At 41.6% G+C, this 18,109-nt stretch overlaps 1 protein-coding gene across 5 annotated transcripts in view; it reads left to right on the plus strand.

The window, feature by feature from the left end:
- The window catches only part of SNX7 (sorting nexin 7), a 66,578-nt gene that overhangs the window by 14,207 nt on the left and 34,262 nt on the right, over positions 1 to 18,109 (plus strand). For all 5 annotated transcript variants that reach the window (XM_075003042.1, XM_075003040.1, XM_075003041.1 and 2 more), the window contains 5 exons: positions 2,101 to 2,283; positions 4,181 to 4,291; positions 5,036 to 5,200; positions 6,182 to 6,386; positions 13,442 to 13,641. In XM_075003042.1, the coding sequence (XP_074859143.1) occupies positions 2,101 to 2,283; positions 4,181 to 4,291; positions 5,036 to 5,200; positions 6,182 to 6,386; positions 13,442 to 13,641 (864 nt within the window). The remainder of the gene's footprint in view (positions 1 to 2,100; positions 2,284 to 4,180; positions 4,292 to 5,035; positions 5,201 to 6,181; positions 6,387 to 13,441; positions 13,642 to 18,109) is intronic.

Raw genomic sequence — 18,109 nt, forward strand, 5'->3', positions numbered from 1 at the left:
TTCAGCAGAGTTATTGCTGTTTACATCAGCTGGGGATCCACCATGAACTCACGTGGAAAATGACTGTTGTGTTCAGTTTGGAGATGACTGTTCCAACAACTGATGAAGTGTAGTGTAAGTTTCAATACATAGCAGTATTTCCTGTCAATGTAAATTTCAGACTATTTGAAAACTCCCCAGTATTGACAGAATAGATTCTCCAAGCTCTCACAGATACTGTGGCAAATTGAGAGAGGATTTTTTCCAAAGGGGCAGGTGTGGGTAGGCTCATTGAAGTTTTGAGAAGAGAACATGGTCAAGAATTTGAGTTAGTCAGTAACCAAAGACCTGACATCTCTGGTCAAACTATGTCATCCCACTAGTAATGTGGAATAGAACTGACACCATGGAGTATCATATGTATCACAAAATTCAAAAAAGCAGAGGGTGGAGGAAAACTGAAGATAACTTGATTTGACTTACAGGTCAAACCTTACAAGCTGCCCCTCTTTTAACCTTTATAATAGAATCATAGAATACAAGAACTGGAAGGAAGCTCATAAGTTCATTGAGTCTACTCCTCTGCATTCAGGGCAGGACCATGCACCACCTAGTTCAGATCTGACAGATGTTTATCTAACCTACTCTTAAATATCTCCAACAATGGAGTTTCCACAACCTCTGTTGACATCCCTCTGTGAGGCCAGCCTGATAAATCGGTCTTAGATACATCTATTCCAGCTATGCAATTGTCATATTGTATCTAAGATCGACGTTCACATCTAGTGTAGACCTGCCCTAGGGTTAGCCAGTCCATATCCAAATACTCTCTTCCCCTTCCTTGACAGGTGGACCCCACCTCTGCTCAGCAGTCCTCCTTTGTGTCTCTTGGTCATCTTCCTGCATAACTGAACAATGGAAGTGGCAAATGTGGTTTTTTTTATACCTTTCTGAATTATTGAAGAAAACTGATCATCTAACTTCAAAACTATGAACTAGCTTGTGCTTTTGTTGTCCTATAAGAACCTCATAAACCTTAATGTTTTTCTTGAGCACTGAACGAGTGCTAGGTTTGATGAATTATTTTTGTCTGATCTCTTAACATAAATGTGGTCTTGTGTGGCTTGTACTTTGATGGAAGGGGTACCTGTGCTCCATTCACTGAATCGTTAGTAACATGATGCCCAAATAATGTGCAGAGAGGTTGTTTTGTGACATTATGTGCTATCTTTAAAAAGACGCTTAAAACTAAGGTCCCAGCTGACAACCTGTGACCTAAACGCCCATGGCCCCTTCCTTGCCCCCCTTTGGCAATGGTAAGAAAAAAGAGGCCCTGTCTTTCTGCCTTGAATCTGAGTGACACAACTTTCTTACTAAAATTAGAGAGAAATTCTTTTATTAGCATGATGTCCTTCCATGTTTATCCTAAACTTTTGTCTACTATAATGTTTCTACATGCTGGTTTTTGATAGCTTTTATTGTCGTTACACATTCATCTGGTTGTTTAGTCACACTGGTGTATGCAGTTGTAATTAATAAATCTAAGTATGGCTGCCTTAAAAATACACTTAATTCTTATACTGGTGATCCTTGTAACTCAAGGATTCTTTAACTAAAAACTGTACTGAAGGGTCTTTAATAATAAACGTCTTTATATAATATTACTTGGGGATAACATTTCATAAAACCTCTGAAAGGAAAAGAGGGTAGTTGTCTCCATCAAGTTGCGAGAGAGAATTTAGTTTTCAAGTCCTGAATAACTGGCCTCTGGCAACTTTATTAACATTAGCAAGTGTCCTGTACCATATAGTGGGTGCTGAGTTTAACTAGTTAGTGTGTTGTAGGTGACTTCTGTTTTCAGCCATCCCTAATATTGTCATAAATGTAGTGTTTTGCTTTTTTTTTTTAACTGGTCTCATTTTTGTTTTTTTACCCGCTCATTGAATTGAGCTCTGGAAAGAATAATAAGACAACAAAGATATTTGTGACGCATTTTAGCAATTTTTAGCAATTTTCTTTGTTCATCCTAACTATTCATTTCAGAGCTATGGTTTTGATGTCTGAAATCTTCACCCTTGTATGTTAATGAGAATTTCTTCAAATGTCTTTATTTGTTTATAGGATATATCACTGACTGAGGAAAATTCATTTAGTCCTTTGATACCAACATCGCCATCTTCTATGATAAACCAGTACAAGTTTGAAGATGAGCCTGAATTAGGGGATCTCATAATTACTGTCGATAATCCTGAAAGTCACATTACTGCCATTGAGACGTTCATTACCTATAGAGTTGTTACAAAGGTAAGTGTTTAGAAGTTCAGATGGGTTAAGTGTCAATTGTTAACATTAAAGTGTAAATGTTAACTTTAACATTTACAAGACTTTAAAATAACAATCTTTCTAATATTTTAAAATTATGTTACAATTTTGCCTGGTCAAAGTATTTCCAATTTGTGGTTTGGTCTTAAAAAAAAACCACTTATGATTACTATGGCTGTGTCTACACTTGCATTCCTCTTTCGAAAGATGCATGTTTATACAGAAGGATGGACTTTCTTTAAAGAGAGGGAAGAACGGTGGGGAGGAGGAGGTATGTTTTCTGCCTTCTCTGCTGTCCGTGATTAATCTGAAGTATAAATTCATGAAGATATAACAGTTCTGTGGTCAGTCCTAAACACTCAAAAAGTGTAAGTCAGAGACCAGTTAATCAGAAGCTTATTTAACAATTATAGGAGTAACTAAAATTGGGTGAGGTAGTTAGCTTTTTATTATCGGTCTAATTTCTGAACCTTTCAAATTCACTTGGATCATGTGGTAAGCTTTTCTTGTAACTGCAATGGCTAGGAACTTTTAAAAATGAAAATTGATATAGAATCCTAATTACTTGACTCCAGGAGCAGGGGCTTGTTGTGGTCTCTTCCCCTCCCTTCCATTAAAAACCCAAACAAACAATAACACCAGTGTCATGAGACTTGGTAAAGTAATTAGAATTGGCAACACTGTAGTAGGCATGTGGTTTTGCTAAAGTTTAAATGTTCCTCTGCAGGTTTTATTAGGAGAATACACAACTAAAGTTGGTGACTGGTAGTGTAACCCATTAAGTCCTGACATATTCTACATGTTTTAAGATTTAAAGTCACCTCTAGTCATGTATATTTTAAGTTCAGCTGGTTTTGTATGTATTTAGGTTATGTTGATGTACAATATCATTTGTTTATACACTGGTGTAAATGCAAATGATGTAAACATGACAATAGTTGACAAAGTAGCTCAGTTGGGAGAGCATTACTCTGAAGAGTCAAAGGTACTTGATTTGATCCAAGATTTCAACAGACTTTTTTGGTCATTGGAAAAAAACTTCCTACCTGTCATTGTGGTTAAGCACTGGAATAAATTGCCTGCGAAGGGTGTAGAATCTCCGTTTTTGGAGATATTTAAGAGCAGGTTAGGTAAACAATTATCAACCAATCCTAGGGATGTGCTTCAGCTTATTAAAATTCTATAAAATGGGCATTTTTTAAACTTGGATTTTTTTATCGCTTTGAAGAAACCAACCTAAATTCAAAACACATCCATCTTAACTAGAAAGAAAGTCTCATATTAATGTAAGGATTAGAACCCTTAGAAAAAATTACAGTAGATGACTTATATATTATGCACAGTTTGGCACTTGTCATCCCCTTCAGCCTCGCAGAAGTTCACTTTATTTTATCTCTTACAAGGCTAGATCCTCTTACTAAAAACATTTGTGGTTTGTAAGTTCTGTATCAGCTATCTAACTTTTGTCCCTCACAGTTCTCATTTTTATTTCAAAATGGTCAATCTACACTATTACATATATTTGGTACTTTTAGGTGTATGCATATCCTGCAGCTGGGAAGTGTGATTGCCAGCTCAAATAGACAGTCATGCACTAGGGCTGCTGAAGCAAGTGTGCTAAAAATTGCAATGTAGGTTGGATAGCACAAGTGATGGCTCAGGCTAGTTCCGAAGTATGAATCCATGAACCTTGGTTGGGTTGGTACTCAGGCTGCTTGGCCCCTTTCCACTGCTGTCCTGGCTACACTGATATTTTTGGCATGCTAACTCAATAGAGCTGGAGCAGAGCTCTCTGCAGGACATAGGAATCACACCTTTTAGCTGCAGTCTGGACATACTTCTAGATTTTCCATCTGAATTTTTTGGTTATGATTTTTAGACATCTCGTGGTGAGTTTGACTCCAGTGAATATGAAGTTCGAAGACGGTATCAAGATTTCGTCTGGTTGAAGAGTAGACTTGAGGAAGCACATCCAACACTGATTATTCCGGTAAGTTTTCTAGAATCTTTATTTTTTGTTTGTTTGTAAATAGTGTCATTTTATCTATAGTGAGCTCAGAGAAGTCACTTTCAGCTCTCTTCTGGGCTCTAACAAACATTGTGACATTAATATAGTGTGATTCATATTTCTGTGTATGTGCCAAATTCAGTGGGAAATAAGGCCAGTTTTCTTTTCTTCAGCTTACTGTCCATTTCCTTTCTCCTACTTCTGTATCTCTTCTGATGCATTATCTATTGCTAGAACCAGATTGTAAAACTGTGCCTATTGTGTTAATTTTATAATTTGTTTTTTTTACATTGTGAAATGTAGAAGGCTGTGTCTAACATGTCATAGAGTAGGTTTAGACTACAGGGAGCTGTCGGCAAAAGATACGCAAACTGCGCACCACAGTTTGCATCTCTTCTGCTGACAGTTTTGTTGGGAGAGGCTCATCCACACAGAGCCAAATGTCAGGAAAGGCCCCTCTGCCAAGACATCCCTTCTGCCTTGTGGCACAAGGTATACCAGCGATGTCAGCAGGATGTGTCTGTCTTCCTGAAAGTGGTCTCAGAAAAGTAGATGCATTGTTTGGATGTGGTACACTTCTTCCAAGAGACCTCCAGCCTCTCAGAAAAAGTCTGCAGCCTAGCCCTAGTCATGAATAATAGAACAATTGTAATGTGTGTAACATACAAAATTATTCAGTATTTCATTTATTTATTTATTTATTTATTTATTTAATTTTCCCCTCAGCCATTGCCTGAAAAGTTTATAATGAAAGGAATGGTGGAACGATTTAATGATGAATTCATTGAGACTCGAAGGAAAGCATTGCATAAATTCTTGAACCGAATTGCTGAGCATCCAACTTTGACTTTTAATGAAGACTTCAAAATATTTATTACAGCACAAGCCTGGGTAAAACAAAATCTTGTCATTTATGGTTATAAGAAATTATGAACAGCCTTATTAGGGATCTGTGTTGTTTGGTATATTTTTACTAACCATGGTTAGTTACAGTTGTGTCACGGAAAGGTGCAAAGAATCCTGCAGAAGTCAGCTATTGAACAACCTGGCCATAGGAAAAAAGTATTTCTGATACCCTTGAATAAGAGTTTGTCTTCTGCTCTGAAGCACCAGAATTACTCTCCTTTCCCAAATTCTTTTTTTATGTTTGATTCTCACTCATCTAGTCCTGGATGTTGTTGCTATCCATTGGAATGTCCAGGATTATATAATGTGAATTATTTTAAAGTATAGGGTGTTTGTCATTTCTTTCCCTTATTCATTATTTATTATGATTAGGTTAATTGTCAATGTGGGCAGTAAACCACCATTAAATTTCCTACTGTAGCTGTATAAAATGTATTCATTGCAAAAGAAAGCACAGCTCTGAACTTAATCAAATATTTCACTAGCAGCTTATAGAAGTGTAGGGAGATTAAAAAGGAAAAAGAGGCACTGTGTTCCATAGTAAGAACATAATTTTCCCCACTGGATGACTCCTCTCTTCACATGCTCTGTTGTCTTGACCTAAAGGATGCCTCTTTAAGGCTGAAGCATCTCTTTAAGGCTGAAAGGAGAAGTGTGTGCTGCCTGGCATGCTACCTGCTTCAGTAGAGCATGGATAACCTATGGCACAGAATGATTATTTTTCACCATACAGCCTTCAGTCATGATGTAAAAAGGGAAATCAGTAAGGGGTGAGGAGACTGTGTCTGAGTAAAATGAATTAATTGCTACATATTTAATACATTTACAATGACATCTATACAGCAAATGAAAAGTTAAAGTACTTTGTTTTACAAATACCTGTATAATGTTGTTTTTTAAATTTTTTATTTGCAAATCATGGGTAGAAAATGTCAAAATATTCATAAGAGTATATTCTGTTTGTAGGAACTTTCATCTCACAAGAAGCAGGGCCCTGGTTTGTTTAGCAGAATGGGACAAACTGTGAGAGCTGTAGCATCCTCAGTAAGAGGAGGAGGAGTTAAAAATCGTCCTGATATGTTTACAGATATGAATGACTATATGGAAACATTTAGTCAAAAAATAAGCTTGCTAGACAAAATATCACAAAGAATTTACAAAGAAGAAAGGGGTGAGTAGAAATAATGAATACAAGCTTCTGTTTTTAGTAACTCCAGAAAGTAATATATTGAAAAGTTAGTTCTCTTTCCCTGTTCTAGACAAAATGCTGTTTTCTAGCAAGAGAAACAGAACAGGAAACTTTGTTTTGTTTTTACTTGTTTCCTTCAATGACTAATCTTTGAACTTTGGGCAGATCAGTGTGCAGTGGTGTGTATATCCACATCAGGTAGCCTTTCAGATTGGTTTGAAGTTGTTAGGATGACTCTACAGGTTGTGTGCTTACCTCTCAAGGGACAAGAAAATAACTTGCTGATAACCTCACCTTTCTCTTACTTGCTACTAAGTCATACCTGGAACATCCCCAGAAAGAATGAGAATAAATAACGTATTGAAAAGGTCTGGTCTGGCTATGGTCTGAAGAAGTGGGTCTGTCCCACAAAAGCTCACCTAATAAACTATTTTGCTAGTCTTTAAAGTGCTGCTTGACTGCTTTTTGTTTTGATAGTGTATAGACTAGCACGGCTTCCTCTCTGTTAGTATTGAAAAGGGAGTGTAATTTAACTGCAGACAAACAGAAAATAAAGACAACCTAAAAGTATGGTGCAAGCCAGCCAAACAAATGAGGAGAATGTTCTGAATGCTTTTTATTTTGTACATATGGCCATTACTTAGAGTGAAATATAAACACTTATTTCCTATTGGCTTAATGACAGCACATTCTGAATCCCAGTTGTTTGTAAATATTTAAACATCTCACAAGTTTCTTTCTACATTTGTTAATCAGAATCCCTTTTATTAAAGATTTTCTTATTTTTGTACCTACAAATCTAGTGTTCTGTACCTATGAAACAGAGAAGTTCTTTGTACGTTGAACTGTCGGTGTGTGTGTGTAATCCAATACTGGAGTGCATAGAGTTAATAAAGAAATGTCAGTGATTTGTTCAGGCAGGGATCCCTCATGACTAATCAAGAGAGATCTGGTACTATAGATGTGTGCTATAATGAAAAACGTGGTATAATCAAAGGGTGCTTACAATTTTAATATGATCTGTAATTGATAATTAATGCTGGTTACTGCACTTTTTCTGTGATTTATGAAATAATGACTTATTGAATAACATTTCGAGAACAACAAGAAGTCTTGTAACAGCAACAAAGGGTCCTGTGGCACCTTATAGACTAACAGAAAAGTTTTGAGCATAAGCTTTCACGAGCACAGACTCACTTCATCAGATGCATGAGTTGGGGGGTGGTGGTTTCAGAGGAGTATTTAAAGAGTGGGGTCCCAGTAAGAGGGAGGGCCAGAGCTGACAAGGTCTATTCAGCAGGGTGGAAATGGCCCAGTATCAACAGTACTTTTCAAAAGAGGAAAAAACAAGTCAGATCAGATGGGGGATGTGAGCCTTTGTCAGCGTCTAATGGGAAGGTATTAGCACCTAGAGCAGAGAAACTGCCTTTGTAAGCTGCAAGCCACCCCCAGTCTCTGTGCCAGCAATGTGGCATACTGTGCCATCATGTGCCAGCAATGCCCCACTGCAATTTACATTGGCCAAACTGGACGCTCTCTCCGTAAAAGAATAAATGGACATAAATCAGACATCCGGAATGGTAAGGTACAGAAACCTGTGGGAGAACACTTCAGTCTCCCTGGACACTCAGTGACAGATTTAAGGGTAACAGTCCTGAAACAAAAAAAAAAAAATTCAAAAATCAAATGGAGAGAGAAGTTTCTGAGCTGCAGTTTATTTGCAAATTTGACTCCATTAACTATGGATTAAACAGAGACTGGGAGTGGCTCGCAGCTTACAAAGACAGTTTCTCTGCTCTGGGTGCTAATATCTCCCGATTAGACGCTGACAAAGGCTCACATCCCCCTGTCAGATCTGACTTGTTTTTTCCTCTTTTGATAAGTATTGTTGATACTGGGCCATTTCCACCTTGCTGAATAGACCTTGTCAGCTCTGGCCCTCCCTCTTACTGGGACCCCACTCTTTAAATATCCCTCTGAAACCACACCCCCCTGCACTCATGCATCTGATGAAGCGGGTCTTGCCCACGAAAGCTTATGCTTCAAAATATCTGTTAGTCTATAAGGTGCCACAAGACTTCTTGTTGTTCTCGAAACTACAGACTAACACAGCTACCTCTCTGATACATGAAAGACATTTGTAACTCATTAGGAATTGCTTGTTGCCACAGATGTTTTTAGTAATATGAGTAATAATATGATTTGGTTAGAAATGCCTTTAGCTTGTCAGTCATGTAAATGGCTCTCATAGCAAGAGAACTGGCATGCTATAACATTGACATAGCCTCCCTGAGCGAGACCAGACTTGCAGAGGAAGGATCCATCTGTGAACTGAAAGCTTCCTGACCTACCAGCTTGCATCAGTGAGCATTTGATCAAGCTCCTCTCCCCACTTAGTCCTTCTTGCCATGTTACGATGATTGGCACTGACACCTCCACTCTTACCAGCAGCGATGAAGCAAAAGAGAGTTTTTATGAGGACCTTGACTGTTTTGTAAAAGCAACTCCTCCTAGTGACAAGCTTCTCCTGTTGAGTGACTTCAGTGCCAGAGTCATCAAGGACTGTAGGAACTAGAAAGGGGTGCTGGGGCATCAGAGCCTCGGTAACATGAATGCCAGTGGCTGCGCTCTGCTGAGCTTGTATGCAGAAAATGACCTGATGATTACCAACACTCTCTTCAGGCAGGTCAATAAATACCAGACCACATGGATGCACCCGAGATCAAAACAGTGGCACCTGATTGACTATGTCATCAGTCACAGGTGCGACATTCTTGATGTTAAGATCACCAGGGCTATGCAGGGAGCTCAGTGCTGGACTGAACATAGAATTGTCAGATCTGTCCTTATGCTACACATCACATCACTGCACTGCCAGAAGCTCGAGGTTGTCAGACCCTCCTTCAACATCGGGAAGCTGAAACATATTGGTCATCATGAGCAATTTGTGGCCCGTATTGAAGACATGCTGATGTCCCATGGACCTCTGCCTGCAGACCCAACTCAAAAGTGGAACCAGTTTAAAACCCTGGTGATGGAGTCAGCCAAGTCAACACTAGGACTAAAAAAGAGAGTTCACTAAGACTGGTTTGATGAAAATGATGAGCCCATCATGAAGATCTTAAAGGAAAAACCGAATGCACTTCTGGTATGGCAAAACAATCAGTCCTCAATCTCCAGACATGACTGTGTCAAGCAGCTTCAGAGTCAGGCGCAGACTGCACTTTGCAAAATGCAAGATGAGTGGTGGCAGAGGAAAGCTGATGAAGTCCAATACTACACTGAAACCAAGAACTCAGGATGTTCTTCAGTGCTATGAGAACTGTATATGGGCCTTCAAAGCCAAGTACTACACCTCTCCTATCTGCAGATGGCATGACCCTCCTGAGTGAGAATAGAAGCATCAATGATAGGTGGAGAGAGCATTTCAACAACCTTTTCAACAGGCCCTCCATTGTTGACCCTGCGACCCTAGACCAGATCCCTCAGAAACCCACAATAGACAGTCGTGACCTGCCCCCTACAATGGATGAGGTCAAAAAGGCAATCAGCCAGACCAGCTCTGGCAAAGCCCCTGGGATGGATGGTATCCCTGCTGAAATTCTCAAGGCAGTAGGACCAGTGTCACTTGAAGCTTTGACAGCATTTTGACCAGCATCTGGGAAGAAGAATACATGCCCAAAGACGTTAGGGATGCCACAGTTGTCTCGCCCTTCAAGAACAAGGGCAACAAGGGTGATTGGAAATTACTGGGGCATCTCCCTTCTCTCAGCTGCTGGGAAGATCTTGGCTGGAGTCATCCTCAACTGTCTGATCACCAGCATCTCAGAGGAGAACCTACCAGAGGCACAGTGTGGTTTGCGTCCAGGCTGTAGCACATTGGCATGATCCTTGGTGTTCGTCCGGTCCAGGAAAAGTGCATAGAGAAGAACTTGGATCTATATGCCATCTTTATAGATCTGACCAAGGCGTTTGACACTGTCAACAGAGAAGCCCTATGGATTATCCTTTCAAAACTTGGCTGCCCAAGAAGATTTGTCAACCTTATAGCGCCTGTTCCATGATGACATGACTGGCTTTGTTCTTTTGAATGGCGAATCCTCAGATCCATTTGAGATATCGAATGACATGAAACAAAGGTGTGTGCTGGCACCAGTGCTATTCAACCTCTTTTTCATGTACATCCTCAGCCCCACATTTAGGGACCTGGACCATGGAGTCTTCATTAACTACAGTGCACTTATGGCACACGGGGAATCTGGTCTCCAGCTTACCGTCGGCAAGTTTGCTGAAGCCACTTGCCTCTTTGATTTGACCATCAGCCTAGGAAAGACGAAGATACTGTTTCAGCCTGCTCCAGGATCCATTGCTCTCTCCCCACCCTCCCCTCTTCAATCTCTATTGAAGAAACAGAGCTGAAAACAGTGGACGAGTTCAAGTACGTCAGCAGCGTGATAGCCAGTGATGGCTCCCTTGACAAAGAAATCAATGCCAGGATCTGCAAGGCCAACCAGGCACTAAGGACATCTGAGGGCACGAGTGTTGAATTGGCACAATATCCGACAATCCACTAAACTGAAAGTGTACAGGGCTGTAGGCCTGACCAGTCTCCTATATGGAAGTGAAACCTGGACTTTGTACACAAGACATGTTAAGATGCTGGAGCGCTTCCACACATGCAGCCTGAGGTCAATACTGCACGTTCCGTCGCAGGACAGAGTCACAAACCTGGATGTCCTTGACAGAGCAGGAACCACAAGGATTGAAGCCAGGATTCAGCGTCTCTGAACAGGGCACATCGTACGAATGGAGGAATCAAGAATCCCTAAGCAACTCCCCTATGGTGAACTCTCTCAAGGTAAAAGAAATCAAGGTGGGCCTCGCAAGAGAGATAAAGACTGAGTGAAGGCCAACATTGCTCATGCTGGATTAAAGCCAAAGCAGATACAGGAGCATGCAGAATACTGAACAGGCTGGCATGCTCTCATATGACACGCACAAAACAACTTCAAAGAACAGTGATGCATATACCTGATTGATGCTCGTGTAAGGAGAAAAGCAACGGCAGCAGCCACACCGACAGAGCCAGGACAATTCCCTTGCCCCTACTGTGAATGCCCATGCCATTCAAGGCTTGGACTCTGCAACCACATGCGCGTCCACAACTAATGAGCCTGTGGAAGCTCAAGACGTCATTGTCGGACACGATGGAAGACATGTAAGCTGACACAACATAGAAAGCCATAAATAATTAGGCAAATAAAATATCAAAACCAGAATATGTAGTAGGATAAGTTGTGGGAAAGTAGCTTTTCCTCCTCACTTCCCAAGGAATTTTGTTTATCCTATACCAGTATATAAGTGATGAATTTTGTAAATTTAGTTGGAAGTAAACAGGCTCCCAACTCTTCACCACTTAGAAGGTGGTAAAGTAACCTTTGCTTTTTGTAATCTGTAAAGTGCTGTAGTAAGGACTGATGCATTGTCTGTCTTAGCCAAATGTGAAGTTTTAGGTATTTGACAGTTCATATTAAATCTGAACATGTAACATGTCACATCCGTTCTGTAGTTTGATTCTGCATCTTTATTCTGTGTCACATGAAAGAGAATTTTAAAATATATTACCTTCCTTGGTGGTCATAACATCTCTCAGATGGGTTGTTTGAACTTTATGCTCTCATTAGAGTTTTCCATGACTTTAAATAAAAAAAAAAAAAAAAAAAAAGTTTGTTCTGAATGGAACAGCTACTTGCATACTTGCTTGAATATTTCACTTATATACTTTCTTACCTTGAATTTGATCTTAGACTGACCAATACTCCAGGATTTTCTCTTGGAAATAAAATTACTTTGAAATGCTACACTATGTTCCATAATAACTAAGGCGTTGTTTCCTTTAGCTTTCCCTGTCATTCCAGCAGTCTGCATGTCCTGACTAGATTGGGTGTTCCTTGCATGAAGGAAATATATATTGGTTAAAGGGATGTAGTCTTAACAGTTCATTCCAGTAGGAATAGTTGGTGTAGAAGTTCCTAGGTAGAAATTAAAAGCACCAGCACCAAAATACTTGTGGTAAAGCCTCATGGAGTTTTATGCACTTTCACATACTTCCAGATGTTGTTTATGTCCAGCCTTTACCAATCATAACCTGCCTAATGCTTTTCATTTGCAGAGCTGCTTCGGTCTCAGCCAGTTAACCTTTTGTCACTTGTCAAGCCTTGATGCTTCTAGCTGCAGCTCAGTCTAGGATTTTTCCCTTAAGTTACCAGAGGATTTTTGACTAGTTAAAACAAGCATCCCGCTTGACACACAGCTGCTGCATGTCTCTTGCTGTTGGATGTTCCTTTCGTAGAAAGTCAGCAGTGATCAAGTTGTAGAGGGCAGAAGTGCAGGAACTGTGAAAATCTCGTTGTCAGAATCAAATTAGAAAGTGACATTAGGGCAGGGTAGACTTGATCCAATGCCATCTTGCCACTTGAGTTCACTTTGACGTGTAAGACTTGACCATTACTAATGTGAACACCCAGTATAGGGCCAGAATCTCCCTCACTCATCTTTAATGCCTTATTGAAATTAATGAAGGTTCTATAGGGATGACAGTATCTGGACCTAACTATTTCTGAGCCAGTACAATGGTGACGCTTATGTTTTATTGATCTTCAGAGCTAATAATTTGTTTTCCGAAGATATTTCCTGTATTTAAAAAGATAAATGCTTCTAGAGTGGATGTAATCAAATAGCACTGTGGAACTGCAATGAACTTAAGTGCACCCACAAAATCTATTGTACAGATATGGCTCTGTCAGAAAGACACTGATTTTTAAAGCAATATGTTAATGATAATCTGAGTACAAATTTGAGATGTTAGTGCTCACCACAAATAAGAGCCTTTTTTTAAGAAGGAAAAAAAGCTTAGTTACTGTAACAACTCTCTCTTTCTGAAGATCATTTGGTCAGATTTTGAAACTAGCTTCAGTTTCTGTGCTTTTCATCTGTTATTGGCTTGAGTACTAATATGAACTAATCTTCTGATTAAGGATATTATTGTGACTTGAAGGAATATGGTCCTATCTATACTCTTTGGTGTGCATCAGAAGAAGATCTAGTAGATACGCTAAAAGGTATTGCGAGCTGCATTGACAAGTGCTGCAAAGCTACTGAGAAACGGATGGCGGGACTATCAGAAAATTTGCTGCCTGTTTTACATGAATATGTTCTCTACAGTGAAGTATTAACGGTAAGACTTACGGATTGCTTATACCAGTTCATTGAGTGACCTTTCAGGAGAGAATCTGTTTTTTGCATAATTAATTTTGCAGTTACTTTATTAACTCTGAGGGCTACAATGTGTTTTTCTACTGCTAATAGAGGACATAACAAATGAGTTGTAGACTGAAAAAAGCTCATTAAAATAAAGCAAACGTTATTTTCCTTAGGATGGCTGCCCTCTTGCACAGAATCTTTTTTTTTTTTTCATCTCCCCTATTAATCAGGCAATATGTGCCCAGTCTCGAAGAGAAGATTTCTTTCACTCTGGTGACTCCATTTCAGTTTTCCCCTTGTGATTATGAGGAATTAGGTACATTATTAAAGCTTGAGGGATTGCGTCGCCTTTTCCTGCAAATTCACGCCTTAGGAAGGAATTACAAGCTAATGGAAAGAATAGATGTCCTGGCCATAGAAGGGTTCAAGGAAATACAGCTCGAGATGAATACAGAAGAGCTATTTTCTCTCTGTCTTGGCATTGATTCATGTGGGAATGGAGAACGATACACAAAGTAAGGCAGGAGTTTGGAAATGGCAGAGATGCTTAATGACTTCTTTGTTTCAGTCTTCACTGAGAAGTCCGATGAAGGAATGCCCAATATAGTGAATGCTAGTGGGAAAGGGGTAGGGTTAGAAGTTGAAATAAAAAAAAGAACAAGTTAAAAATCACTTAGGAAAATTAGATGTCTGCAAGTCACCAAGGCCTGATGAAATGCATCCTAGAATACTCAAGCAGCTGATAGAGGAGGTATCTGAGCCTTTATCTATCATCTTTGGAAATCGTGGGAGACAGGAGAGATTCCAGAAGACTGGAAAACAGAAAATATAGTGCCCATCTATAAAAAGGGGAATAAGAATAACCCAGAAAACTACAGGCCAGTCAGCTTAGCTTCAGTGCCAGGAAAGATAATGGAGCAGGTAATTAAAGAAATCATCTGCAAGCACTTGGAAGGTGGTAAGGTGATAGGGAACAGCCAGCCTGGATTTGTAAAGAACAAATCATGTCAAACCAATCTGATAGCTTTCTTGGATAGGATAACGAGCCTTGTGGATAGGGTAGAAGTGGTAGATGTGGTCTACCTAGACTTTAATAAAGCATTGGATATGGTCTTGCATGATATTCTTATAAAAAAACTAGGCAAATACAATTTAGATGAGGGTGCTATACGGTAGGTGCATAACTGGCTGGATAACCACACTCAGAGAGTAGTTCTTAATGTTTCTCAATCCTGCTGGAAGAGTATAACAAGTGGGGTTCCTCAGGGGTCTGTTTTAGGACCTGTTCTGTTCAATTTCTTCATCGATGATTTAGATATTGGCATAGAAGGTACCCTTATTAAGTTTGCAGATGATACCAAGCTGGGAGGGGTTGCAACTGCTTTGGAGGACAGGGTCATAATTCAAAATGATCTGGATAAATTGGAGAAGTGGTCTGAGGCAAACAGGATGAAGTTTAATAAGGACAAATGCAAAGTTCTCCACTTGGGAAGGAAAAATCAGTTTCACACATGCAGAATGGGGAGAGACCATGTAGGAATGACTACAGCAGAAAGGGATCTAGGGGTTATAGTGGACCACAAGCTAAATCTGAGTCAACAGTGTGATGCTGTTGCAAAAAAAGCAAACGTGATTCTGGGATGCATTAACAGATGTGTTTGTGAACAAGACACGAGAAGTCATTCTTCCGCTCTACTCTGTGCTGGTTAGGCCTCAGCTGGAGTATTGTGTCCAGTTCTGGGCACCGCAGTTCAAGAAAGATGTGGAGAAATTTGAGAGGGTCCAGAGAAGAGCAACAAGAATGATTAAAGGTCTAGAGAATGTGACCTATGAAGAAAGGCTGAATGAATTGGGCTTGTTTAGTTTGGAAAAGAGAAGATTGAGGGGAGATATGATAGCGGTGTTAAGGTATCTAAAAGGGTGTCATAAGGAGGAAGGAGAAAACTTGTTCTTCTTGGCCTCTGAACAAGAGGCAATGGACTTATATCGCAGCAAGGGAGGTTTAGGTTGGACATTAGGCAAAAGTTCCTAACTGTCCCGGTAGTCAAACAGTGGAATAAATTGCCAAGGGAGGTTGTGGAATCTCCATCGCTGGAGATATTTAACAACAGGTTAGATAGATGTCTATCAGGGATGGTTTAGACAGTACTTGGTCCTGCCATTGGGGCAGGGAGCTGGACTCGATGGCCTCTCGAGGTCCCTTCCAGTCCTAGAGTTCTATGATTCTATGATTTTTCTAACCTTATGACCTTGATTACACATTTTCAGAATAGCAGTGAACTTCCTGAACAGATATGAATATGCCACATGGACATGCAGATGTCACTAACCCATTTAGTGACTCTGTAACAGTTTCCCTCAATGGTGTGAGCCAGCTGGGAAAAGCTTTTACTTTGTCTTGGTGAATAACAACACACAAAAAAGTGTGGGTCAGCTAGTGAACATTGGTTCAGCAATGATCAAAGCCTGCACATCTGCATCCTAGTATTAAGGTCTGTTTGCCTGAAAGTGCTGTCCCTGCAGAAGTCCTGACTGGACGTTCTTGTATGTGTTGGAATTGACAGCACCATGATAGCAGGATTTTGGAATAGCCAGGGTGCTGTAAATTCACCTCCCTTCTAGGAGAATCCTCTCCTGCGGCTGCTTTACATCCCAGAGAGCAGACATCTTTAAACAGCTCATCAAATGAGAATAACAATCCATGCTGGAGTGTTCCGTGGGATAGCTAATTGATCAGTTTGACCTACAATTTCTCACTCTGCATCCATTGCAAACCACCAGCTAGGACGGGGTGGGCAATAAAAAGCCCATGGGCCAGACATGAGCACACTGGCACACTGCTGAATGGTTTATTTAACCGTAGGTCTGCAGATACACCTGCTTCCAGTTCCTCTTGGGCCCAAATTGCTGGTTCCAGCCTAGGGGAGTTGTAGGAAGCAGTGTGGTGGTCTGCACTGCTTTCCTCATCTCCCATTTGTTGGGAACAGTGGGCCACAGCCAATGGGAGCTGCGGATGTCTGTACGTGTGGATACGTGGGTAAATAAAGACTCTGGTGGCATGCGCCTGGCCAGTGGGCTACTTATTACCTACCCGTAGCTAGGACAAGCATTTTAGTCTATATGGAGCTCCCAGAACCTTAATATTGGGGGGGAGTTCACATGATTCTTCCTCGAGTGTCCCCGTGGGTGCTCCACGATAGGTGTCGGGCTCGCCCTGGCACTGCAGATCTGAAACTTTCCAGCAGTTTCTGCCGGACCGCGCATGCACCGGCGCGCGCCGCTCCCTTGCACGCCCCTGGCCACGTGTGCGATCCGGTCCCCGCCAGTTCCTTCTTAACCGCCATCGGCTGCAGATGGAATCCACTCAGGCTGCGTCCAGAGTCAGCGTAGTTAGAGTTTTTAGTTAGATTGTTGGTTTCTTTTCTTGCAAAAAAAAAAATAAATAAAAATAATATATGTAGAAAGCTTTAGTAAAAGAGAGGGAGGAGCGGAGACAACGTGGGGACGTGAAGGCCAGTAGGCCTCCTGCTGCGGCAGGCTGGGGTCCGTGAGAGGGGAACAGGCACAGAGACAGTGCTAAGTACCCTATTAACAGCTCAAAAGACTCACCGCGATGTCCTCTTCAGGATTCAAAAAGTGAGAGTCCTGCTGCGAAGCTATGCCAGCCTCCGATGGGCATAGTCAATGCATTAGGTGCCCGGGGGAATCACACGTTACCCAGAAGTGTTCCTTTTGTGCAAAGCTCACAGCCAGAGCCAGAAAGGACAGAAATGCAGCTGAAAATGCTGTTGTTTGATAAGGCCCTCCAGCCAGACGTGCCAGAGAGGCCTCAATCGGAGGGACCCACAGGGCTCCATAAAAGGAAGGCGGCATCCCTCACCCCCTCGGTGCAGAAACGGAGGAAGCTCTCTCCAGCCTGATCCCTGCTGGCGGCCACAGCGAGCGGGACGGGCGTAGCACACAGCCCCCAGCCACAGTCACAAACAAGCGGCAGTGCACGTGGCAGAGGCTGAGCCTCCGATTACTAAACAGCCGGCACGCACAGCCTTCAGAGTGGCGGCCAGGCAAGCGCCGGAACCCGCGGCACTGCCACAAGCAGCACAGATCCCCACAGCGCCAATGGTGCAGGGCCAACAGGCACGCAGCCTGCAGGCACTGGAGGGGGCTATCTGTGCGGCACCGCGGCTAAGCGTGCCGAGCGCGGCGCTGACAGCGGGGCCAAGATTCCCGGCACGGGAGGGGGCGGTGCCAGCCCTGCAGGGGAGGGGAAAGGCAGCAGCAAAAACCCGGCACCACAGCCCTTCCCTGGACAGGGCTGCAGGGCTGCTTTCAACAAGCCCTCCCCTCATGCTGTGCACACCAACCAGAAGACATGGGTCTCCCCCAGCCTACCCAGAGCCTCCTTCTCCGTTCCTCCAACCAGCATCACCATGGCTCAGGCC

The sequence above is a fragment of the Carettochelys insculpta genome, chromosome 9 (assembly GCF_033958435.1).
Source record: "Carettochelys insculpta isolate YL-2023 chromosome 9, ASM3395843v1, whole genome shotgun sequence".
In the NCBI taxonomy this organism is placed as follows: domain Eukaryota; kingdom Metazoa; phylum Chordata; order Testudines; family Carettochelyidae; genus Carettochelys; species Carettochelys insculpta.